Source organism: Lissotriton helveticus, chromosome 9 (genome assembly GCF_964261635.1).
Source record: "Lissotriton helveticus chromosome 9, aLisHel1.1, whole genome shotgun sequence".
Taxonomy (NCBI): Eukaryota; Metazoa; Chordata; class Amphibia; order Caudata; family Salamandridae; genus Lissotriton; species Lissotriton helveticus.
The window spans coordinates 1,209,191,541-1,209,217,041 of record NC_136070.1 but is presented as its reverse complement, the minus strand read 5'-3'; the positions used below and the strand labels follow the sequence as shown (position 1 = coordinate 1,209,217,041).

General features: G+C 41.9%; 2 protein-coding genes across 3 annotated transcripts in view; one reads left to right on the top strand and one right to left on the bottom strand.

Annotated features, from left to right (window-relative positions):
* Nucleotides 1-25,501, bottom strand: part of LOC144782352 (protein SSUH2 homolog) — a 274,648-nt gene that overhangs the window by 2,160 nt on the left and 246,987 nt on the right. The window lies entirely within an intron of this gene.
* The window catches only part of LOC144782353 (protein SSUH2 homolog), a 124,979-nt gene that overhangs the window by 45,592 nt on the left and 53,886 nt on the right, over nucleotides 1-25,501 (top strand). The window contains exons 3-6 of the mRNA XM_078661671.1: nucleotides 7,124-7,234; nucleotides 12,182-12,260; nucleotides 16,569-16,698; nucleotides 17,501-17,561. Of these exons, the coding sequence (XP_078517797.1) occupies nucleotides 7,124-7,234; nucleotides 12,182-12,260; nucleotides 16,569-16,698; nucleotides 17,501-17,561 (381 nt within the window). The remainder of the gene's footprint in view (nucleotides 1-7,123; nucleotides 7,235-12,181; nucleotides 12,261-16,568; nucleotides 16,699-17,500; nucleotides 17,562-25,501) is intronic.

The following is a 25,501-nucleotide window of genomic DNA, read 5'->3' as shown; positions in this document are numbered from 1 at the left end:
TATACTATGAACAATATCACTTAACTATCTCTTCATTGTATAATTTGTTCTTGGACAATTGCCTCCTCCCTCTCTGTGGGATTGAGGCCAAAAATGGAATAATGTCCGTTATGTGCACCCAGTTCCGCATCCCCTCCACTTTTACTGCTTTTGGTGTGCTCTGTGTTACTTGGTAGGGGCCTAGAAACTTGGGATCCTTTCATGTTCTCACAAAGTTGTGCACAAAGACCCAGGAACCGATGCTGATGACTGTAGACAAGGGCAGGGGTGGTGCAGTACTGTTGGCCTGTTGCAGCTGAACCTGTTTAGAATAAACCTGTTCAGCTTTTGTTAAGGCAGACGTATGCATTCATTTCTTGCCAAACACTTTCTGATGCAGACTTGGTATCAGAACGAATCATTTGATTTTGTTTAAAAGAAAAATTAGAATGCCTACCTGTTACGAATTGGTGAGGGATCAAATGATGATCTTTTGAAGGGGCATTTCTCAATGCATACAGAGCAAGGGGAAGGCAGTAAAGCCAATTCTTTTTCAGTGTCTCACAAATTTTGGACAATTTGCTTTTCAATAAGCCATTATCCTCTTAACAATTCCATTACTCTCTGAGGTAAACTGGTGTTCCTCTCCTATTAGTGTAGTAATTTGCTGAAATACTGCGTTAGCAAAGTGTTTTCCATTATCGCTGCGTATCGCCTCCGGAACCCCCCACCTAGGTGTGACCTCTCTCACCAGGAATTTGGCTGGCTGGTCAGCATCACAACTGGAGCAGGCTCCTGCTTCAATCCATCGCAAAAATGGACACACCACTACTAACAAATTCCTATATCCATTACATTTTTGTATCATATCTACAAATTCTATGTGTAACTGTGAAAGGACTTATTGGTCTTGGAATGGCGGATGAAGGCATTTGCGGTGACCTCTTATTAGAGTACTGATAACACACATGACATGAAGCTAGAAATACATCAACTAATGGTCCTAGATTAGGGATAAACCAGCTTTTATTTAATTCATCCATCATTACTCTTTTAGAATTGTGTGTTGGTAAATGAAGTTGTCGAAGGGCTGTTATAAGTAGTGACTGAGGCATTATAACTTTAACTGAAGTTGCTGATCTATAAAGAAGATATGGAAATCCAGTAACCCCCCCCCCCCTTGATTTCCAGATATCTTTCTCATGTTGTGGTGATGCATTTTGAATGTCTAATAATGCCTCTGTAGAAATATTCTCATAGTGTTGTATCTCAACCTCGTCATCTGCATCTAAAGTGTGCATACTGCATGTTTTCATTGAATATAAACTAGCTTCCTTTGCTGCTGTATCAGCAGCTTCATTTCCCTTAGACACCAAATATGTTTCTTTTGTGTGTGACTGGCACTTAGGCACTGCTCCTTGACATGGTATTTGCAAGCAGCAAAAAGGTCAGCTAAAAGATGTTGGTGCGCTACTGGTGTCCCATCAGATTTAAGAAATCCTCGCCTTTCCCATCTCTTCAGCCCCCAGTGAACTGTGGAAGCTACATATGCTGAATCAGTGTATATTGTTACTGGCTGACCCTGACAAGCCTGTAAGGCTGTTCTCAATGCTTTTAATTCAGCCACTTGGGCTGAGTCTTGGGATGGCAAGGGTAAGAGGTGCAATGTGTATAAGGTATAATCAGTAGGTGTACCAATAGCCTCAACAACAGCTGCACCTGTATGTCTTTTACCTGTCTCCTGGTCTATCCATGAGGAACCACTGAGTTTATTTCTTCCTCATCTTTCTCATCCTTTCCTGTCACATTCTTGATTTCTAGATCATATCCTATGTCCCTTACAACTGGCTTTGCATCTGGTTTAAATGATATGGAATTACATATATTTGAACAGTCATCAGTAATAAGGCTTAATCTCTTATTTCTTTTCTGTATTCCCTTTACAGTGATGGTCATTTCACGTTAACCCTTATCCTCTTCCTGATATATATGTTTGATCATGCCCCTAAATCAAACTTCACCTGTGGGGTGCTAGCATACTATCCATTTTCATCACTTGAGTTTTGAGGAATCTTGCTAGCCCATTCTAATATATCTTCTGACTTTTGTTCCAGCAATTTTCCATTGTTGTCTTGTCTTAATTTTACTGAAATGTCTCCTGTTAAGGGCACTGTTCCCTCAGATACCTTTTCAGGTTTAAGAGGGTCTTTATTAATTGTTTGAGCAAGATCAACCTCCCCCATTTTTAATAAGTCATCAACCTTTGGTGTAACTTTGTTTATGTCAGTCAAGGGAATTAATATTGGATCTTTATAGCCTAAAGGTGGAACATCAGTGTCCACTGAGTCTATTGAGGTAGTGGATTCCTTATCTTCCACTGACAATGCTGGATACATACCCTGACGGCATAAGGGCCCTTTAATTATATGAATGAATGAATGAATTGTCAATTTGTAAGAGCACAACTTAACCCGGAGGCATCAAGGCGCAGAAGATGGAAGAAAACAACTGAGTGGTCGGAAGCATCAGGAGGCAGCACTTAAGGATATGAAAGGGTGAAAAGCCAGGTTTTGAGGTTTTTTCGGAACAGGGCAAGAGATGGCTGGGTTTTAAGGTTGGTTGGAAGCGAGTTCCATAGCTTGGGGGCGAGGGAGAAAAAAGCCCTCCCCCCTCATCTGGCCTTGGCGATCCAGGGGGTTGCGAGAAGATTTTTGTGAGCAGATCTCAAGGCTCTGCCCGGGGTGTAAAAGGACACGAGAGACCCAATGTCCTCGGCTCCCAAGCCATGAAGGGCCTGATAGGTCAGAACCAGGACTTTGAAGTTAATCCTAGCCTGGACCGGTAGCCAGTGGAGGTTTTTTCTGATTTCTGTGACGGAAACACGTCTAGGGGCATTTACCACAAACCTGGCTGCAGCGTTCTGAATCGTCTGTAGGCGGTGGACGAGTTTATTGCAGATACCAAGATAGAGGGCATTGCAATAGTCCAGGCGGGGTGAGATGAGAGCCATAACCACCTGTTTCCGGGCATCGAGGGAGAGATAGTGAACTAGCTTCCTGAGGACCCTCAGGACCCCACAGCAAGTTGACACGGTTTTGCCAACTTGTTTGTCAAATGCCAGAGTGGTGTCAAAGGTAATTCCCAGATTTCTGGCAGCTAAGGACGGCAGGGGGCAGGATCCGAGGGAGGGTGGCCACCAGTCCGAGGACCAGAGATCTTGTTTGCCACCAAAGATGAGGACCTCGGTCTTTTCACCGTTAAGCTTGAGGAAGTTCGTAGACTTCCAACCTGCCACGGCTTCCATGCAGTTTTTGAAGTTGAGGGCCGTGGACTCCACAGAGTGGGATAGGGAAACCATTATCTGGGTGTCATCGGCATATGATAAGACTTCCAGTCCAAAGGATCTAACAAGCTTTGCAAGAGGAGCCACATATATGTTAAACAACGTAGGGCTCAAGGATGAGCCCTGCGGGACCCCACAGTGCAAAGGCTTGGCAGAGGAAAGGAAGTCACCCAGTTTGACTCTTTGGGAATATATCTGGGGTGGTGCTGTGGCTTCTACATGGGAATCCAGACTGAATATCTTCCACATGTCCAATGATGCTAATCTTTTTGTTCTCTTATCTCCTTTATATGCCTAAGATATATTATATTACATGATCTATCACTGTATTATCAAAAGAGCCATCTGGTGGCCATGCAACCATGGAAGTCTTTGTGCCTTCTGCCCATTCCTGACAATGTATTTTTATTCCGTCAGAGTCTCCCGGAAATGTGGAAATCATATGGCTTAAAGGAGTCCCTTTGTCTCCCTGCCTCCCCTTGGAAGATTTCTAAAAGAAAGGCGTGACCTCACAATTTTCCTTTTAAATTCTACCAAAAAACCTTTACTATTCTTAAAGGCTCCTGTCCTAATGTAGTTCATACTAAAAAACAGTTGGTACCTCTGATAATGCAAGAGAACTTATAATCTATTACACATGATATAACAGTCACAAATCTATATTATATTTATATATACATATATATATATTTAGAAAAACAACTCACTTAACATATAAATACAAAATGTTAACCTTTTTCTCTTTCTTTGACGTTTTCCAAATTCAAACTGTCAGGATAAACCGCTTCCATAATTCCTATTTCTCTTATAATAATTCCAAAGGGAAAGGAAAACAGTGCCAAGTTTAACTGACTAAACATCTATTTCTCTGACGATTCCTAAACAAAAGGTCTGTCAGGATCAACAAAACACATTTAATTCTCTCTCTTCCTCTCTGATAATTCCTAAACAAAGGTCTGCCAGGATTAACTAAATGCACATCTCCGTTTGTAACAGTTGTGGATCAATACACAAGGATTCGACAATCGCCCTTTTTTTTCTACCTTATCTGGCCGCTGCAGACGTCCCCAGACCGGTACCCCTGTCGTCCAAAAAACAGATCTTTCGTATCAACGGGCGTCTGTCATCCTCCTCAAATATGCATGACTAAATTAGTTGTCCAAGGGGGGCCCCAGCGGCAGGCAGGGGATCTCTTGGCTGGCTCTGCCACGATGGCGGGAAAAAATCCTTTAACCTCTTTTACGCTCATTACGAGCTGAGCGCGTCATGAGCCACGGCGCTCCGGTGCTCATGACGAGCTCAGCTCGTCATGAGCCGTGGTACGCTCGCATGCGGGGATAATTCCCCTGCTGTGCGAGGGTTCCACGGCAGGTAATGCACCTGTGATGAGCTGAGCTCGTCATGAGCACAGGAGCGCCGTGCCTCATGACGAGCTCAGCTCGTCATGAGCGTGCGGGCGCTGTGCGCGCCCGCCTCCCCCCCAGCGCTGCAGGGGAATAACCCCCGCAGCGAAGGGGTTAAGCAGTGCAAATCATTTAATCACCACATCTGCAACAAAAGGAAGTACAAAAAGGTTTATTGTACATGCCAGGCTAATACAGCTGGGAGAGTGATGTGCTATGAGCGAAGCACAAGTCAGTCTCAACTAAAATACACTTCAAGTCTACTCTTATAATACTCATTTTGGCCTGGATCCATATGTAATACAATGTTCACAATAGAAAAAGCTTCCTGCTTCTCCGTTATGTCCTACCCAGATGACATACATTTATTTAAAGAACAGCTCTTTCCTGTTGTTCGTGACTTCTCACGCCAAACCTACAGACTACAATGGAAAACATTCTTGCTGCTCTGAATTTCCTGTTAAATATCCTAGGGAGGACGTTCTCAGCTCGAATACAATGAAGAGGAAAAACACTTAAACCAGGCCGCATTTAGACCTTTTTTTGAAAGCAGGCTGTAGGTTATTTCCAGATACAATTATGCAACTTTATAATGCACGTTTAAACAGCATTATACAGTTTTTCTGTCTTTACATAAAATTTCACAGTGTGTGGGCACGTGACAGATAAAACTGAATAATTAGGTCCTAAATCTAAATTAGGGTTTTGATTCCTTTCAAGACTATTGAATCTTTCACTGGTATTTGATCACATTAAACGAATCAATTGTAGGTAGAACAAACTCAGATGTCCTTTCATAATACGTATTACTTTAAGAAGCAGGCAGGTTCTTGGCATTTCAAGGTTGATTGACCACTAAAGTTATCTAACAAAAAACAAGTTTTTTGGGACATGCAAACTTGGGGCAGAAGGTTAAGTAGATGTCCTTTCATAATACGTATTACTTTAAGAAGCAGGCAGGTTCTTGGCATTTCAAGGTTGATTGACCACTAAAGTTATCTAACAAAAAACAAGTTTTTTGGGACATGCAAACTTGGGGCAGAAGGTTAAGTTGCCAAAGCTGAACCACAAAATGTTTGGTATTAAATTGATTCAAACTTTGGATGATTCTAGTTTCAGATATATCTGTTTTCCCAGGTGTAATAAAGTATATCAAGTGACAGATGTTACAATTGAAAAGAAGCACTTTGTCTATTACTATCCCATCAGTGCCAAATGAATGAACATGCCAAAAGGTTATGCCACTCTCTAGTTGTTTTGACGTATACTTTCTTTTGTTCTGATCTTGAAATAGAAAAGGAATAGATTTTTAGTGGACTCAAGCATGCTGTCCACCTATTTTTGGAATGTTTCTGATACCTAGTCCAAAAATGAGTGTATGATTAAACACAGATCAATAAATTCAGCTTTCCTCTGATGTTCAGAATGGCATACTAGTGACATTCTCTGCCATTTTCTAGAAAGTCCCAGTGAATTGTCTTTTAAAGAAGCCAAATGCGCCGTTACAAATTATTAAGTGATGCATTGTTGTACTACTGGTTAGAGTAGACTATGTGGAACCTGAAGGTTGATTCCCACCTCCGCCTTTCATCTTTTCTATGCTGAGATGATGAATTATGCAGCAATAATGCCTATTAATTACTTGTAAATATACAATCCGTTATGTAGTGTGACATTTATAACTTGCCATATTAATTCTCACCATCAATCAGTGAGCCTAACTAAAAGTAAGTTTGACATTATTTCAATAAATTGAGGTAGTTAGAGTGTAAAATAATTTTAGCTTCTCCATTATTTTATCTTTGTTAAATCTTAGAAAGTATGTGACTTTTATGGAGTACTTTTCTTTAGGACCAAGTGTAATGGTGAATTGGGGCAGTAGTTAAAGGCACAGTTGCCACGTGATCCTTTGTCAAGTGTTAGTGTTACCCAGTTCTTTCCTTAAAAAAACAATACTTAGCTTGCTGGGACTTAAAGTTCCCAGTGTGTATAGTGCTGTTGGTAAATAGCCATCCAGGAGGCATGTAAAGATCACTTTAGCATTGCGTCAAGACACTTTCTATGATATCAGTCAGAGAAGACCAGAAGTCGCCATTTTTCAGTCAGGACTAGAAAGGACTGGTGTACTGAGAAATCACAGACACACTTCTGAGAATGTATGCATAGGGATTCCACCATAAAGTAAAACAGTTTGACAAATGATAACGCCTGAAAATTCTATTTTTAGGAGACATTGGTTGACAATTCACAAGATCAGTTCTGAAGCGTCTGTAATTTAGGTAATGTGTTTGATTCATGGTTTGAGAAATCACGGCAAATGATAAATCAGTACATATTTAATTTAATGTTTCATACAAATGCAGTGGATAGCTGCTTGAATACCTTTTTTTCCATTTAGATGGTTCAGGTCCATATCCGTACCCTATTGATGGCAATGCTGCCTCCGCTCCACCCTCTCACTTGATGGACAATATAACTGGGTATGAAGGAATATCAGCAGGAGGAGAAGGTAGGTGTAAAACCGATTTTATGCATTAGATGGACTTCAGAAATACACTGAAGATGACTACTTATCTTGTTGATATTTTGGTTGTCAACATTTTAGGCTTCAATATATTTGCAGCATAATATTTAGAACTTGATATTCCAGCAGGATAGCATTTCAGAGTATTTGTGAATTGTGTATCTTCTATTTTGCCTTCATTTAAAATATATATATATCTATATTTAAAATGTAGTATGTTTACAAAAAAAAAACAACTGTCACTTTGATAATACCTCGGTATCACCACTTCTTAAAAATACTAATTTAGAGGCATCAAATTGGGGCAACTTTCGCCCTATTTCCCTGCTGTCTCTTTATGCTAAGATCCTTGAGAAGCACATTAATGTCAAGCTGCCTGCATTTTTTAAAATCCCAAACTGGGCTATACTCTTCTCAGTTTGAGTTTCAACTTGAACACAATGCTGGAACTGTGTTGTTAGCGGTTACTGGACATCCCAGTCAAGGAGCTGAACAGAGGAGGTTCTGCGACTCTTACGGGTTTTGTGCCTACGAATCACCGGCATGCAGATTACCTCATGGAGTTCCCCAAGACTCAACACTGAGTCTGACTTTATTTAACATTTATGTCCGTCTGTAGGTAGAGCAAAGTTACTTTGGCCAGGGCTGAGTAATGTGGCCATGCCTATTTATTTATTTACTTATTCTTTATTTATTGCATTTGACGGTCTTTCACTGGTACTATTGCAATTGTTGCACAAATGATGGTGGGGGGAACTGATCCTTTAAGTGTTTTTAGAGTGATTCTTAACTTTTCACGAACTACGGGGGGAAACTGATCTTCTAAGTTTTTTTGGAGGTTTTCTTATTTTTGTACTGTATTAAGTAAATACAACCGCTTTAGGACTTTGCCAGACAGCCATATTAATAGAGACATTATGGTCCGCCATTTCTGTTTTTGGTCTAGTCTCTAAATGTAGGGGACTATTTGATAAGGGCTCTTTGATAATCTTGCTGATTTATTTGTGAAATAGATTATAAAGATTCTATAGAATATTGGAAAAACTCACCAAATAACAGATCATGCCCCACATCTCCCCTATCAGATGGGAAAAATTAAGCATCAATGCCTGTAATATGGCTGAAATCCAGGCTTTTGGAGAGCATGAGTTTTCCTATGATGTAGCGAGGCACCTGGTGGTGTATGACAACATCCCTCCTTTATTTGTATGTCCATCTATGGACATTATGTTGAGTAGAACAATGAGGGATACATAACTATAAAAAGTAAGAACTCTCGGGTAGCTCTTTTTATGTGGAAACATTGTGTTTGGAGGCCATCTCACTCTTGAGACTCCATAGCCTCTAGTTCCCTACTCTGGGTACATTCCAGAGGTGTGTGTTATTCTTATATCCCAGTCGGCCATGTTTAAAGACTAGAATCTTCGAACCAATGTCTGAGGACTGTTTTCGAGCAATAGCAATGTCTGCTACCTCTGGTTTAACCATAGCTTCTCTACTGCACACAGTGTGGAAAGATATCGCTGATGAATTAATCTCCCCACTACTACAGATATGTAACCAATCATTGGATCTTGCCTATGTCCTACAGGCCTGGAAAAAGGACATGGACACCCCCTTATTGAAAAAGCCCTCTGCGGACCCTCTGGGTCTTAGTAATTACAGACCAATATCACTACTACCTTTTCCTGTAAAAATCCTGGAATGATATATGAGCAAAAGACTATCAATGCATCTGGAAGACCAAAAACTCCTAGAACAGGCGCAGTGTGGATTTAGACCAGGACATGGAACTGAATCAGCAATTCAAGAGGCACTGGATGAACTTCAGATGAGGCTGCCATCAAATTGACGATTATCCCTAGAGTAAGACAAGCAAGACAGAGCAGGCGGCCATATTATTTTTTTCGGGCCTAAGTTATGGAATTCTTTGCCTGTCACTCGTTGGCTTTGCAACTCTTAAGGGCTGTTTAGGAAGATAGTTAAGACCTGGCTCTTATAGACAGTCTCAGTCTAGTTTCTGTTCTTAGCCCTGTAGCAGGGATCCTGTTCTCCTACAGAACTGTGCATAGAGACCTGGAACCTCAGTAAGTTAGGGTGTGCCAAAACTCACTGTAGTACCCAAAATCCCCTTACCTGACTAGCTACAGTGTCTCATTTGTAATTACAAACTCCCAATGTTTAGGCAAACCAGAACATGGACTTAGATTACCTCAGGTAACGTGGAACACATGAACACTCTTTCGTTATACAATCATTTGAATTCAAAACAAGGAGTAAATGAGGACTCAAGCACATTTGAAATGTTTATTCACTAATGCAGGGTTCTCAAACGCAGTATCTTAGATAATACCAGCAAACATATTATAAGAAGCAAAATAATCAGCATAGTTACTAGTCCATAGAATACACAAGGTGACAACATGTTAAAATGCTGAAATGAATCGGGTTTAACAACATCCAATTCTCACCCTCCCTAACTGGCATATTATATTATATCTAAGAAGGTCTCATTGGGTTTTAGCAGGGCGGCCCCATACCTCAAGATCCTAGTGGCAAGGGATCACATCATCTTCCACCAGCTCTCTGCATGCCAAGCACCATCAAGTGTGTGTGGGTGCGCTGCGTGAAGCAATATAAAACGTGCCTAAAGCCAGAATTTGGCTGCCACTGTATGTATGTTATGTCTATGAAGTTGTGAAGATCAGACCTCACAACAACCACTGTGTCAAGTTATCCTTGAAGGCTTCAGCACTCAGTGTACAGACACAGTTCACTAAGCAAAGCTGATATCAGAGCAATAACATTATTCTCGTGTGAATCCAAAGCGCTCTACTAGGCTCAAAGCTAAAGCAACAATTTATGTGTTGTGTGCAAAAGCAGCAGACAGGAAAAATGGCGTTTAGTCTTCTAATAAGCTCATGCTAACTTAACACAGCATATAGGTAATGCGTATCAATATGACATCCCCCCCATGATCCGAGCCCGGATAAGACAAAATAACATAAGGGGCACAGCCTTGAAGTGCATAGTTCAAGAACGAAAGTCAACTCAAATTTGAGTAAGTGAGAAAAAATATTTTAGTCAATTGAAAAAAGAACAATTTGGATATAATTCTCAAAAAAAAAAATCAATGTTGTCAAAGTCAATAGTTCTGGGTCATGAAAATGTAGTCATAATTTAAAAAAAAAATGTTGAAAAAAGTTCAATGTTGACAAAAGGCTTCGATTGGTCTCGGCCAAGGACTGAATATGCAAAATAAGCAGCAACAGCTTCCAAAAGGAAGTCACTGTTATCATCCGAAAACAAATCAGCCATCCAATTCAATAGCGGGAAAGAACATTCATGCTCTTCAATTACCGGAGCCTCTAGCACCATCAGAGGACAACTCGGTGGGTTCTCAATGAAGCTATGTGCCAAGAAATCTTGCGCCGCTGCAAATACATCCCAACGACCCAGTACTCCATGCATCGCTGCCAAGGCCATAATCCTTTCGTCGGAACAAAGCAACTCGTGAGTAACTAAGGGACTCATGAGATGATTAAAATCCACGTTTACCGATGAGAAAGCCCAGTGGGGTAGGCATGCACTTTACAAATCTGAGTTGAATTGAAAATCTGCAACAGTCCATTTGCTAAGTAGACAAATCAGACGTAGAAACTTTGAATGAATGGAAATCAATCCATGTGTGTAATGAGGTGCTGGGGAGTGACTCCTTATGCCCCTATTGGAAGCCTTGAGTCCAGCAACAAAGATGCTTCCCTAATCTCATATTACCCATTCATTTCTTTGCCTATTTCTATCCACATTGATCTACCTGGACTCCAATTCATTTCAAATTACTCTTGCTTTCATACTAGTGCTCCTCTTCTAGATGGTCAGCAAGGCAAATGATGACTTCCTGGTCATGCAGAATACCTTGTCCCCAGCTTGCTTTTGATCCCCAGGCATAGGTCCTTTTTGTCTGTCCCAGGCCAATCGACTGGTTAGTTGTCATTGCTCCTGACTAAAGGGTCATCCCCAAATTCAGACTTTATGCTGAATAAATGTTCTTTGTTGTATTGTCCTTGATTAAATGCATTTGTGTCTCATGCCACAACCTCTACTATTCTACAGCATGCCCCTCTGATGAAAAATACCTACCTCTATTAATTGTATGTGACTGCTTTCATCTTATCACGTCCATTCCCAACAAAATGATGGTTTGGCCTGCATTATAAGGGTAAAGGGTAAATGTTTTAGAGCTCTCTTGCACTAAGCTTAAGAAAATAATTTCACACAGAGTCTGTAAGCCAATATTTTTCTGTATGGGTTGCTTAGGGACATCTTGGATCTTTTTAGAAACAGTGCAGGGGTGTGGAATTCAATAAAATATGTACTTGCCCATGGGGCAGGTTGCTTCATAAATCTACTTTGTGCTGCAGGGGGTTGGGCCTACTTGTCCCAAGGACAAAATAGACACATGAACACTTGTTGTCCTTGACCCCAAACAATATGTCCTGGGCGTCGGGCTATAGGAATTCCACAATCCTGCAGTGCAATGTCTTGCATACATTTTAGGGGGATGGCAGGATACTTGCCCGCTACTCTTACACAGGAACCATTTTGACCTAGCTGCCTGTGGTACCAAGGATGTAGTAGAATGAAAGGGGTCATCCCTTCAGATTGTCCACAGTTCCTAGATTAAATGGGGGCTGGGGCCTCCGTAAAAATCCCTATGATGTATAAGCCTAAAATCCTATCACCCAAACTACAATGTGTCCACCTACAAAAGAAGTCTTGGGCAATACCTGGCTTACTGCAGCATATTAAGCTACACCTAAGGAATTGAAAGGTCGTCCGAAACATACAAAGCCTCAACTAAAGTGCCCACTTTGCAAGAATCTCTTTGCCTTTTCCTCTTGAATTGATTATAATAATCTTTTTTTGCAGGTGGAAAATGTCTTCCTCCACCATCATATCCAGGATCAGGCCCTAGGGAAGCTGCTCCTCCCCCAAATATACACTGGAGGTAAGAGGCTTCCTTTCATGTCAATTACTATATCATTACATTTTTATTTCTTAGATTACTGTTCCTGGGACACTAAGAAAAGATTGATATTGGGTTTTCCTCTGTGGTGACTGCATGTCAGTTGTATGGGTAAAACAATGCTATATCTTAGACTCCTTAAATGGAAATGTACCAGTTTCACAAAAATTATGCCAAACTTATTTCTTTGTGGGTATTATTAACTTTCTTTGAGCGACAAGTCTTGAGGCCTGTCATACTCCAGGAGTGTCACTCCACATTACGCATCATAATTGGTGTAAAGCTTTCCTTAGAGTCTTGCAGAGGTTACTTTTTATGGACAACATTATTTACCACTGGTGTTCTAAGACCACAGCGTTATTTCACTATAAATTAGATATCCAAGTAACTCCTGTCAAGCGTTTGACTCTCTCACGATAGCAATACTGAACATTCAAGGGTGACATGAGGTGTAGGTGCTTAAAGAATCAGTATGACACTGTTAGACAACACTTCCATCCAGTTAATGTTTCACTTGATAAAAAGTGCAATACTTTACTATCAACTAAGTAAAATAGTACGCATATGAATATGATACACCCGTCATGTAGTCACATTTGAATTGAGCAAGAACACCACCATTCTGCATGTTCACGTTAAACTTACATATTTTCTAGTATACTGTACATTGACATTTGACACACATTTCATTGCATGCCCGTGCAGGATAATATTCTCTGAAATGGCTTTGCTTACATTTTCACTTTATTGGCATATTGTCATCTATCTTGAACCTTCTGTACAAGGACTAAGTTCATTACACAGAATGTTGTTGCTCATTTTTATCTGCTCAGAGACAAAGCTATCACAATATATTAAGCAATAGCAGCCTGATGGGGCTTCAGCATGGCAGCATGGGTTATGTTTAATATAGAAACTGCATCACTTCTTTGTTTAGTTAGAGGAGCATTTTACCGGCACTGAGAGGAGACTCCATGCCGGAATTCCATCACAGCTAATTCCTGTTTACCTATGCGAGGGAGGATGTCCAGCTTTCGACCAAGGCGGGCACTCTGAGGACAATTACCCACAGGTAACGGGATGTTTGCTCACCCTACAGGGATTTGACAGATTTACCCGCCTTAGACATACTAGGATAGGTAGCGCTAAGCGGGAGTACAATATATATTGCAGTACTTATATGCAAGCATATATACACTGTTGCAGCACGATGGTTGAACTGTTTATCTTTTCTACCATTCTCGTAATGCTAATTACGTTATTCTGTTTCCTTCTATTGATTATTGCAGTGCATGTCTTTTTTACAAAAATCACAATGCTTCAATAAATATTGAAAGGCTTTGCTGAGTATTTCTTGTGTAACTCTTTAGGTATGCATGAGTAACCAAACAAAGTGGTTCTAGATCTATTACCATGATTCCATTTGGAGTCAGGGTTGTCATGTTCTGAGGTTAAATATTCAGTTTTTTACCTTGTCAGGTTTGGGGTAAAAATTGTGCACTGGCCAATATATCCTGATGGGGTCCATGAAATGAATCTAGCACAATCCTCACGTTTATGTTGTCCAACAAATGCACAGTTTTTACTGAGGACGTATTAGCCCTACGACACACCAAGAAAAACAGAAAGTCATTGCACCTTCATAACATATTAATAATTTCAGAGCCCAGAAACTATGTTATGTTATATAAAGAACAGGACTTCAATATTAGGTCATTAAAGTAGTACACATATCAATTTGATAGAAACAGAAAGCCAGACCGTCCTCACAAAATAAGGTTAAAAGATACAACTGCAAATATTTTCGGGTTCTCTTGGACTAAGCTTTAGAAAATAATTTCACATGGAGACCGAAAGCCAATTTTATTCTGTTGGGTTTGCTTAGGGATATCTCAAATCTTTTTCGAAACAGTACAATGCCTTGCAAAACTATGCCTTGCAAAACTATGAGGGGGATAGCAGGATACTGGCCATCTACTCTTACCCAGGAACCTTTTTGACATAGCTGCCTGTGGTACAAAGATGTAGCAGAATGAAAGGAGTCATCCCTTAAAATTGAACACAGTTTGTAGATTAAAAGGGGGTGTCACTAAAAATCTGTCTAAGCCTAACGTCCCATCACCCAAACTACATGTACTTGCACAAGAGAGGTCATGGGCAATACCTGTAGTGCCCAGTCACTGGTATCTGGTTGAGGCTGCAGGGTGCAATCTCCAGTAAGGATCCAACTGGACACAATGTTGGGGTCAATGATTAAAATAAATAGTGAGCCAATCCTCGCTATATGCCTCTTTAGGTGCATTGTGGGATAGGAGGCCTGTATGTCCGCACTCACCAAAGTGACCGGAGCACCACACATTCACCGGGACCCCTTTTGAGTTAGGAGTCCAGTAATTTCTTAGGAGCCCTAGCAGTTCCAACAGCTTTGGAATCATGGTGGCATCTTCAGATCAATGGAAACAGACTCTGTGCCAGGGGTTGAAGACTGACTGTCTTCTGGTCCAGCATAAGCAGTAAGATTTGGATTCTTCAATCCGGCCCCTTCCAAGAAGCTTCACCATAATATTATATGTATCATGATGTAGTTGAAAAGGAAAAGAGTGGAAACAAGAAGTGAACTTGAAGTGGATTAAGCATTTTGATAAATTATGTGAAACTGAACACCCTAGGTATTACTTGTAAAACATATGTTGTTTGGCTTAATTTTTTGGTTTCCTTTTTGGGGGGAGATTTACTGTTGCCTGTCTTACCCTGGAGGAGAAAGAAGGTGTTGGCCTCGTACATTGAAATTCGAGCCTTACCTTGTCACCTCATCTCTTACATTTCACATAGGACACGTGGGGCTTTGCGAATTTTAAGTTCATTAGAAATACGTGAACGTATTGTAGGAGATAGACTCTTTGGCGACAACACAATAAAATGAATTAATTAGTTATGTGTTCTTTATTTTCTATTCAACCACTTTTAAATAAAAACATTAAACCAATATTCAGAAAATATGCAGCACTTTTCTGTCATTAATTTGTATTAATCTTTTTAATTCTGGCTGCAAAGAAGAGGTTGTAGCAGCAGATACAATACTGGGCATTAAATATCTTCATCTAGATCCTGTTAGCCATGGTAAGCACTTAAACATATAGGGGCATATGTATCAAACCCTTTTCCCGTTTGCAAATGGGCCGATTCTCATAATCAGCCCGTTTGCGAACGGGAAAAGGCCTTTTGGGATGTATCATCCCAAAAGGGCATTGCAAATTAGAGAATCGCAAAACTTGTGATTCTCTATTTTGCGATTGCATTTAAGGAATCGCAAATTGCGATTCCTTAAATGCAATGTAGGAAGCACAGGAAAATTGCGATTTGGCCGTAAGAATTGCAAATTACCACCAACTTCAAGTTGGTTGTAATTTGCTATTTCTTTGAAAAATGCAGTTTTCTGCATTTTTCAAAGTGACACGGGGCGCACATACATGCCCTTAAGGCATGTATGTGCGCCACATGTGCACACATACATATTTCAGAGGTGCAACAGGGTATCCTTTTGACACCCTGGCACCCTTGAAATTGCATTCTCAATTTGCAATTCTCCAATTGCGAATCGCAAATTGAGAATGTCTTCCCCTTCATTCCTATGGGCCTACTGGGCTCATAGGAATGAATGGGAAGGTATTCCTTAATTGCGATTTGCAATTTGCTTATCGCAATTAAGGAATCGCAAAACATTTGCGAATTTTTTTATTACATCCCGTTTTACAATTCCCCAATAGCGATTCTCTAAAAATCGCTATTTGAGAATCGCAATAACGGTATTTGATACATATGCCCATAATCTATTTCTCAAAGTCTAGTAGTGATGGGGCAGCATCAATCTCTAGCTGGGCAGTATCAGGTGGAGAGGATTTGACGTGTGTGGTAACAGTGGCAATAATTCAGTATGGGAAAATGGAACTTCAGTCTGCATTTGGCCTCTCCACTGAGTAGCATACCTGTGCTTCTATACACATAGCAACCCTACTAAGAAGTGCCAGAAATGTCCCAATAAATGATGCTAGTTTCCTGAGAACTTTGAGTAATTCTCACATTACTCACCATTGTCCCGTTAGTAGTGTAAGAGGTGAGACAACATAGTCTTTGTAATTTCTGCTAAGACTTCGAACAAGCGCTGTGCCTTCAGCACTCACCTGATCTAAGAACTGCACAAACAACGCATTGTCATACTTAACACAAATACACACTGCACTATAAATAAAACTGGTGTATTTAATTTAGCACTCATTTTTCTCCTTCTAGTATTCCTTCAATTACTGAAGATATTGCAAAGCAAGCCTTTATACAGTTTGCAGAGAGCAAGTGCTGCTACAGAAGTACTCCTGCCAAAGAAATGCTGTTTCACGATTTCCATCCTGTCAGCACATACAGAGTATGTACTACTGAAGGAATTATCATACACCTTCTTCCAGAATCCCTGTTAGTTACTGTGTGTGTCTGAGGATGCCATTACAAATGTTGAGGAAAGCAATAAATGTATTTTGTGTGTGCAGTGAGGGTGTTCAACAACCCCTGTGTATGCTCTAAAATCCCTACAACAGCGTTGCCATCTCTGTTGTAGAAGTGCCAGCTTATTGATTACATGGATGCTTGTGTGGCTTGGCTGCTTGTTTTTTGGCTTTGTGGGTTAATCTCTTCTGTTTCTTAGACAGTATTTGTTTGCTAATGCACAGGGCACTCATCTTGTGACATGATTAGAGATCAGTGCTCTGCTCAGTTCAATGGCCATTCTACGTTTGGAATGATCACCCCTTAGTATGAGGGATTGTCGTCTTCTTTCCGCCTTCTAATTCGTAAAGGAACTCATCAGGGGTTTAGTTCACCTCATGCCCACTCCATGTTCCCCTCTTCCCCCCAAGGACTTAACCTGTAGTTTTGTTGTCATGATAGTGAGTGAGTTATCCATACCTTTGTGACACATTGTCTAGTGATGTGACACAGGTGAGCTAACATGTACATATGTAGTCTTTTCGGGGAGCGTCACTAGATCTATGGAGCTAGAAGAAGGTGTACCATTTTCTCTTTGAGTAAACCACAAAGCAGATTGTAAGATGTCTTTAAGTTTATGTCCATTCTTTATCTTGTCCAATCTTGTAAGTGTCTTCTTGTTGTTTCTTTTGAAATAGTAACAAGTACAATTATTTCTTTATTACCATATTATTTGTTTTTCCTAGTATCGTCTTGAGACGTTCACTGAGTCCAGAACCTCAGAGTGGAAAAGTGTTCCTTATAATGGTAAGCTGGGGTTTCATCTAATACCTTGGCTAGGAGACTTAAATTAATGCATGTTATTTGATGAGGAAAACCTTTGATTTCCTACCTTAAGAGTGACAGAGCTTGTATTGCTATATGCCAAAGCATGGTAGATAAAGACAATAGGACTCGAGTGAGGCTGCCGACTATTAACTTCATTTGCTATGTTATTCCAGTTTTTAAATCGCTGTGTGCCAGAAGACATCTTGGTACAGAGGGAACCATTTACTAGATATGGGTAACTCACCCATGTATCTTACATTAATGTTTGTAGTTTTCTTGGTAATTATAGTGAATCCTAGGTCCTAAATCATCTCTGACTCTTTCAAACACCAGCTGGAAATTTACCAACTATTAGACGATAGAGTTGTGGATATCCTTCTTTTATCAGAGACTTGGCTGACTGAGGACTCTGTCCCTGATATTCTCGCCGCCATCCCTGCCGGCTACTATATCCTGCAATCTAATCGACCAGCGGGGCAAGTTGGTGGGGGGGTGGCTGCCATCATTCGCTCCCAGTATACTTTTACTACTTTAGCCTGTGTAGCGATCCCTAGAACGGAAAGTCTTATCATTAAATGTACTTCTCCCAGGTCCTCTTTTATTGTTGTCCTTGTGTACAGACCCCCTGATTTCATGCCCTCCTTCCCTCAACAGTTTGGCGACCTTATCTCCCAACTTATCATTAACCATGCCAAGGTTATCATTATTGGGGATTTCAATTATTGGTCCTCTGATCCCCGGGAAAGTCATCTCTCAGAGGAATTTTCTGATCTCTTATCAGGTCTGAACTGTCGCCAACACATCACAATCACTACTCACTGCAAAGGCCACATCTTAGATCAAGTGTGGACGGCCAATCTTGAAATTTCGTCCCCCATTGTGACCCCTTGCTCTTGGTCAGATCACTGTTTTATTTCCTTTTCCCTTAACTTGATTATCCCTAGTCGGCCTTCTCTTCCAACCAATTTCACTGCTCGGAACTGGAAAAGAGCCAATCTGGTGGAACTTCATTCCATACTGGCCTCTACAGTCCCCCCGACTTCTGCCCTGGTGACTCACCAGGCACCCCTCCTTGATCAATGGCTGCTATCTGCCTGTAATGCCGTCGCCCCTTTGAAAACTATTAAAACTAGGCGCCCCTATGATGCCCAGCGATGGTTTACGGACCAACTAAAGTTGGATAAACTTGCTTTACGCCAGGCGGAGCGCCGCTGGAGGCGCAACTACGAACATCAGTTGAAAATCGAGTTTGTGGATCGTCTGAGAGCCTATAAAAAATCCATCTTATTGGCAAAAACAACTTATTTCTCCCAAAAAATCATGGAGTCTGCCTCTAAGGCAAAGGATATTTTCCCCATTGTGAATGAGCTCTCTTTGCCGGATCGTGTCACCCCCCAACCCCAACCTTCACAGTCCTTGTGCGACTCACTTAACGCTTTTTTAATGGATAAAATCACCATCATTAAAACAATATCCCCTTGCCCTCATCCCCCTTTCCCCCTTTACCTCCTAGAAATCTTCACTGCCTGGACGTTTTTCCTCCGATCTCCCTTTCGGAGTTTTGTTCACTGTTGTATAAAGTGAGCTCTTGCTCCCCCAATGATTGTTGCCCCCCTCAGGTCCTTAGGGAAATCCTCTTGGCCTGTCCCGACTCTCTCCTGGCATTACTTAACAACTCGCTGGCGACGGGGGTGGTCCCGGATTCCTTTAAACAGGCAGCCGTGATACCGATCCTGAAAAAGACCAATGCCGACCCTACGGTCTTGAGCAATTACAGGCCCATCTCCCTTCTCCCCTATTTGGGGAAAATCTTGGAGACTTATGGCACTCGCTGCCTGAGCACTTTCATTGAGAGTTCATCCTTCCTGGAGGTCCAGCAAGCCGGTTTCCGCCCCCTCCACTCCACCGAGGCAGTCACCGTGGCTGTTATGGATACTCTAAGAAAGGGCGCCGATAATAACATCTCCCAAGCACTTATCTTGTTGGACTTATCGGCGGCTTTTGACACGGTCGATTATGCAATATTGATCGATCGTGTCAGAAATGCCGGAATTCAGGGCATAGCTCTCGAGTGGGTTAGATCTTTTCTGAACAGGCGTTCCCAGGCAGTGAATCTGTCTACCTTTTCCACCTCTTACTCTCCCCTTTCCTGCGGTGTCCCACAGGGCTCCGCTCTATCCCCTTTACTATTTAATTTGTACATGCAGCCTCTGATTGTTTCCCTCCGCAATTCCGCAGCCACTATCTTCAATTACGCGGACGATTTACAGTTAATTTTTCCCATTGACACTTCCCTTTCCTCCCGCACCAGTTTTCAGTCCTCCATGCTTGAGATCTCGGAATGGATGAACCACAGCCAGCTTAAATTGAACCCCACCAAGACTAAGCTTGTATTGGTGGGTGGAGTAGCCAACCCATGGAACGACACTTTTTGGCCTCGCTCGCTAGGGCTTTCTCCCTGCCCTGTCAATTCCGTGAAGAGTCTTGGCGTCGTCATCTCCAGTGACCTATCTATGAGGCCCCAGATCAGTGCGGTTACGTCATCCTGCTTCTTTCATCTACGCAGGATACGCAAAATCTGTAGATTTCTTACCAGAGACGCACTTATCCTTGTCATCATGGCCCTCGTCACGTCGAGAATTGACTACGCCAACACTCTGTATGCAGGAATTCCTGCATACCTTCTCCACAGGCTGCAACTGGTGCAAAATCAGGCAGCACGCCTGGTTTACCATCAACCTAAGCACCAGCATGTCTCGCCGCTACTGCGGAGCCTGCATTGGCTCACGGTGGCTAAGCGTTGCACTTTCAAAATGGGCTGCACGATTTTTAAAGCTCTGTCTGACCTGGTCCCTGCCTTCATTTCTTCCAACATGAAGCGATATGTCCCCTCCAGAGATCTCCGTTCCTCCCACCATAACCTGTTAGTTATTCCCAAAATTAAACGGAAAAAACACGGTGGTTCCTGCTTCTCTTTTTTGCCCCCTAAGACCTGGAATTCTTTCCCGTCCGCTCTCCGACACTGCCCTACCTATGACTGCTTCCGTAGGATGTTAAAAACCTACCTCTTCCAGTTAGCCTTCGAGTAAACACACCTACCTGCTCCTCGCATTTGTTATGAGCGCCATGAAACCGTTTTGGTGACCGAGCGCGGTATAAAAATGTTTAACATAACATAACAAGGTAATTCGTGCGCCTGTCCTGATTTTATATATTTTATATTTTCTCATCTGTGTTGGAAGGGCATACATTGCAGTGCAATATGTATAATAAACGTCAAGCAGAAACATTGAATACGTTTAAATTTGATGTTCAAGTTATTAAATAGTGAATGGAAGAGAAGGATTCTACATAATCTCATAAAAGGTTGGGCCCCTGATGAATGGATTTTGTGTGGAGTGATGGGACACGCTCTACTTGTACTGAATTGGACTCTTACTTGAAGGCCAGTTCCTCTGACCTCCCCACACTCTGAAGCGGACTGCAGAGCAGTTGACCTGCTGGGGGATCTGAGAGCAGAGGATTTCCCAAAAACGTATATGGACTTGTCCTGTAGCTGGGCAACACACAACAAGGGGACTCCCTGAATCCTACTTGATATACAGATGAGCTGCATGTGGCAAGGAGGCCGTGGAGCTTGGAGTGTGCAGGTAGGAAGGGTACTATGCCTTGAGGTCTTTAGAATGCCAGGTTCAAGACTGAGTTGTACATGGTTGAGTCTAATCTGAGGCGGCATAATGTGCAAAGAAAATGATGGACTGGGAAGTGGCCCTGAGTAATTACCAGTGGCTGAGATGAATTCAAGCGTTCGACCTATAACTTTTTGGTTTACCTTAATGTGACAGGTATGCCCAGAAATCGGTCCCTAGCTCAGTATGCCAAGCTGCACCTGTCTGAAGATTTCCAACTAGGGTAAAACTGGCTTTTGGTTGTTTGTAATCCGGTTCAGAGAGTACCTGGCTAGGGAGCTTGGCCTGGATTGCTCCTAGAGATCAGTACTCTCAAGGCAGGATCAATACCAATTTGCATATGGCTGGGTATAGTCTGAGGTGGCTAGTGGGCATTAACTGGTGGCAAGTAATTACCAGTGGCTGATATTCATTTGCGCATTAATTTAAGCATTCCCCCATATTGCTTTTTTGTTCACTTAAAAAAATTAAAAGGCCTCTGAAAGCACACCTTGCTGAACAAAGAAGGAAATTTGCACTGCCCTGCATTGCCATATCTCAAAATGCCTCAGAGCCAAAAACGCCCCATGAGCCCCTACAGCAGGCTTTCAAATTGTCATACTGGCCTGTGGTGCCCAAAGGAGGAGAGCAGAGGCATCACCACGTAAGGACCGACATGCTTGGGGGTGCTTTCAGGAGTTCAGTGGCCATTCTAGGAGCAGGAATTACAAAAACTGAATGGAAGACTGACCTTGGGAGATATTTCTTAATCTTTAAAGCACGCTCAGAGCTGGAACTTTGGTTCCAAGGTTATGGAGTCTCCTTATTTGTTGGTCCTAAAAGTCATGCAAGTCAAAAAGTATCAGAAAAAGACTCATGCATGCCACAATACTAAACTTTCAATACTTTATTGCTAATGATGATAACAGGGAATCATTACACAAGTGATTGAATATTATAAAACTGTGGGTCCATCTTGCATTTAATAGTGTCTGGAGTGTGCCGGAAACATAGCACATGTGACTCCAGTGAGGTTGAATTCTTTAATAAGTTTCTACACAGGAAACAGTTCTGCTAGGCTCCCTTGCATCCAATGATCTAACCAACTACACTGAGGCACCAGATCCCTGGTGCCTCAGTGTCATGCAATGTCATGGCCAAAGGTATTCCATGCACCTGCACAGAACGAGCAACACAACACCCCCCCTCTTACCGCAACAATAAGTAACCTAGAACAACACACCCCTCCGCTCCCCAAAATTTCAAAACAAATAGTGTAACAAGAAAAGAAGAAGTGAGAGGGAAAACCCCTAAAAATAATTACAAAAAACAAGAATAACACCGATTTTCCATACCACCACATTAGTGATACAACAACGCAAATTATTTGTTCATCTACCCCACAACTTAGTCTTTAACCAGCCTGATGAACTTTTTCTCCTCTTACATCCTTCCCCTGCAAATGAATTTCCAGAGGGATCATCCGGGACGAACATTTTCATGTCCTGGTCCAATTGGCCCCCACTGCTTTTGTTAATCCTTTCTGGGGTGCTCGCTTCTCCAAGGACACCATCCATACTTGTTTTGCTCTCCACATTCCCGGTCAACCTTGTCATTCTCATTTCGTCTTGAACTCCGCTGTTTTAAAAAATATCCTCCAACTACTCAGTATTGTTATTTCCTTCCTCCTCCTCATCCACTCTCTCTTTGCAAAATCATTCTCAAACGCTCTTAAAGCTACCCTCTCAAGATTCCATACCTTACCATTTTTCCGCCGAACTTCACTCCTCAAAACCTCTACCACTTCATCTGAGCCAAGGAATCCTCTATCTCCTTTTCTTCACCTGCACCCAGTCACCCACTTTCACCTACACAGGTTTAACACCATGAACCCTGTCATAATATTATTTATTTCTCAAATGCGTTTCATCCAATTTCCCTGTGACGGAATTTAGGGACCACTGTTCCACCTCACATTCCCATATCCATGCTGGATTATATTTGCTCCTTGGTCTTCTACCTCTCATTATGACAAATGGGGGTTCTGCAGTGGAATCATGGACAGTGACCCTATACACCCAAATGGCCTTTTTCACTTCCACATGCCAATACTTTTTGTAGTTTAAAGTCCTGAAATGACTCTCTTAACTACACTGCTAAATCGCTCTACAGTGCCATTCACACTAGGCTTATAGAGCAATGTTGTCCTGTGCTTCACTCCAATCCTCTCAAAGTAACTTTTAGCCACATTAGATGTAAACTGCACTCTATTGTCACTCAACAGTACCACTGGAATACCCTCAGATACAAACAAATCATCTAAGAACTTCAAAACCGAGGTGGTATCTGCCTAATTTGCAATTTCCACCACTGGACATTTAGCGAAAAGGTCCATAAGCACAATAACATATTCCTTTAATTCCCACACAAGATCCAACAAGTCTATAGCCACAAATTCCCATTGTTGTTTTGGAATTAAACATTCACTCATGGGTGGACTCAATGTATGCAAAAACGTATCTGCAGAGGAACATACCGTGCATGATCTTACAAATCTCTTATATTTCCTTGACCACAGCTTTTGTCCGGAATATCCCAAAATGTCCTTCATGGCACAACTTCAAAATCATATCACGTAAACCACTGGGAGGAACAATGCATTCACCCCTTCAAAAACCAAATCCTTATTTACAGACAATCCTGGCCTTAGTTCCTCAGTTACTATTCACTAAAAATAAACCCGGATAAAACCGAAGTCCTAGCAGTCACCACAGCTTCAAATCCATGGAGTGATTTGTTCTGGCCGGCAGAGCTGGGGCCTTTTCCGGAATCTGCAGTGGCAGTAAAAAGTTTGGGTATCAGAATTGATGCCCTGCTATCTATGACACAGCAGGTGTTGGCTGTGGTGGGTACATGTGTTAGCCTGATGCGCCAGCTCAGGAAAATATACTCACTGCTGTCTTTCTCTACTCTTAGACTGGCGGTGTCTGCCCTGATTCTGGCACGTCTTGACTACGGCAACTCTCTATATTATGGTCTACCCAAAAATCTTCTGGCTAGGCTTCAGGTTGTAATGAATGACGCTGCCAGATTAAACTACAAAAAGCCCAGGTGCACTCAGGCCACGCCCTTACTTCAGGATTTACACTGGCTCCCAATTACCCAGAGAATTAAGTTTAAAAGCCTTTGTATAGCACATAAGGCCACCTATGGCTCAGCTCCTAGTTATATCAAGGACCGACTGATTAACTATGTGCCAAGGAGGGCCCTTCGGTCGGCTGAGGCATGCAATTTGGTCTGTCCCCGGTTCAACCTTGCGTCTATGGGCGGCAGAGCCTTTTCTAGTACCATCCCTCAAGCCTGGAACCGCCTTCCAGTGAAACTCCGGAAGGTAACCAATCTCCTTCCTTTTAGGAAGAATTTGAAGACTGTGCTTTTCTTAGAGGCTTGGGGGCCCCTCTGAGCGGCGGTTTTGTGTTTCTCACCGGTGGTGTGTGTCCGTGGATAGCGCTTAGATACCCCTGGGTGATAATGCGCTCTAGAAGTTCATAATAACATAACAAGTTCCTTTCTTGTCCATCCATTCTGTAAACATTTCAAAACTCCTTGCAAAACACTGTCCTTTCTCTGTTCCACCTCCTACTTCCCCTTTTTAATAGCCGGAATCCCAGAGTCATGTACTAAAGCTAGTTTGTAATCATTCCACGGGTCATCCACACATGCATCCAAACCAGCAGGCATCCTTGATAAACAGTCCACAATTATATTTTCTCTGCCTTTGCTATACACCATATTATACACAAAGTCCTTCATACGCAGGGATAACCTAGCAATTCTTGCAGAGGCAGACACACTTCCTTCAAAAGTCAATAGTTTTACCAATGTTTTGTGATCACAATAGATGGTGACAGGTTTGCCCCAGACGAATTCCTGAAAATGTTCTAAAGCCCATGCGCGCAAGCCAGAGCTTCTCTTTCTATAATGAAATACTTTTCCTCTGCTGGTGACAGGGATCTAGAAGCAAACAAGATGATCCTTTCCTGCCCTTTGCCATCCCTTTGTAATCGTATGGCTCCCAGGCATCAATGGTAATCCAACTCGCATCAGTACTCGCATCAGTGGTAATCCAACACTCCAACCCAGGGTAAAAGCTACCCAAAGCCAGCACCTTCTTCAAATCCCCTTTGATCCTCCTGAACTATTCATCACATAGTGAACTCCATTCAAACTTCACATTTTTCTTAAGTAGTT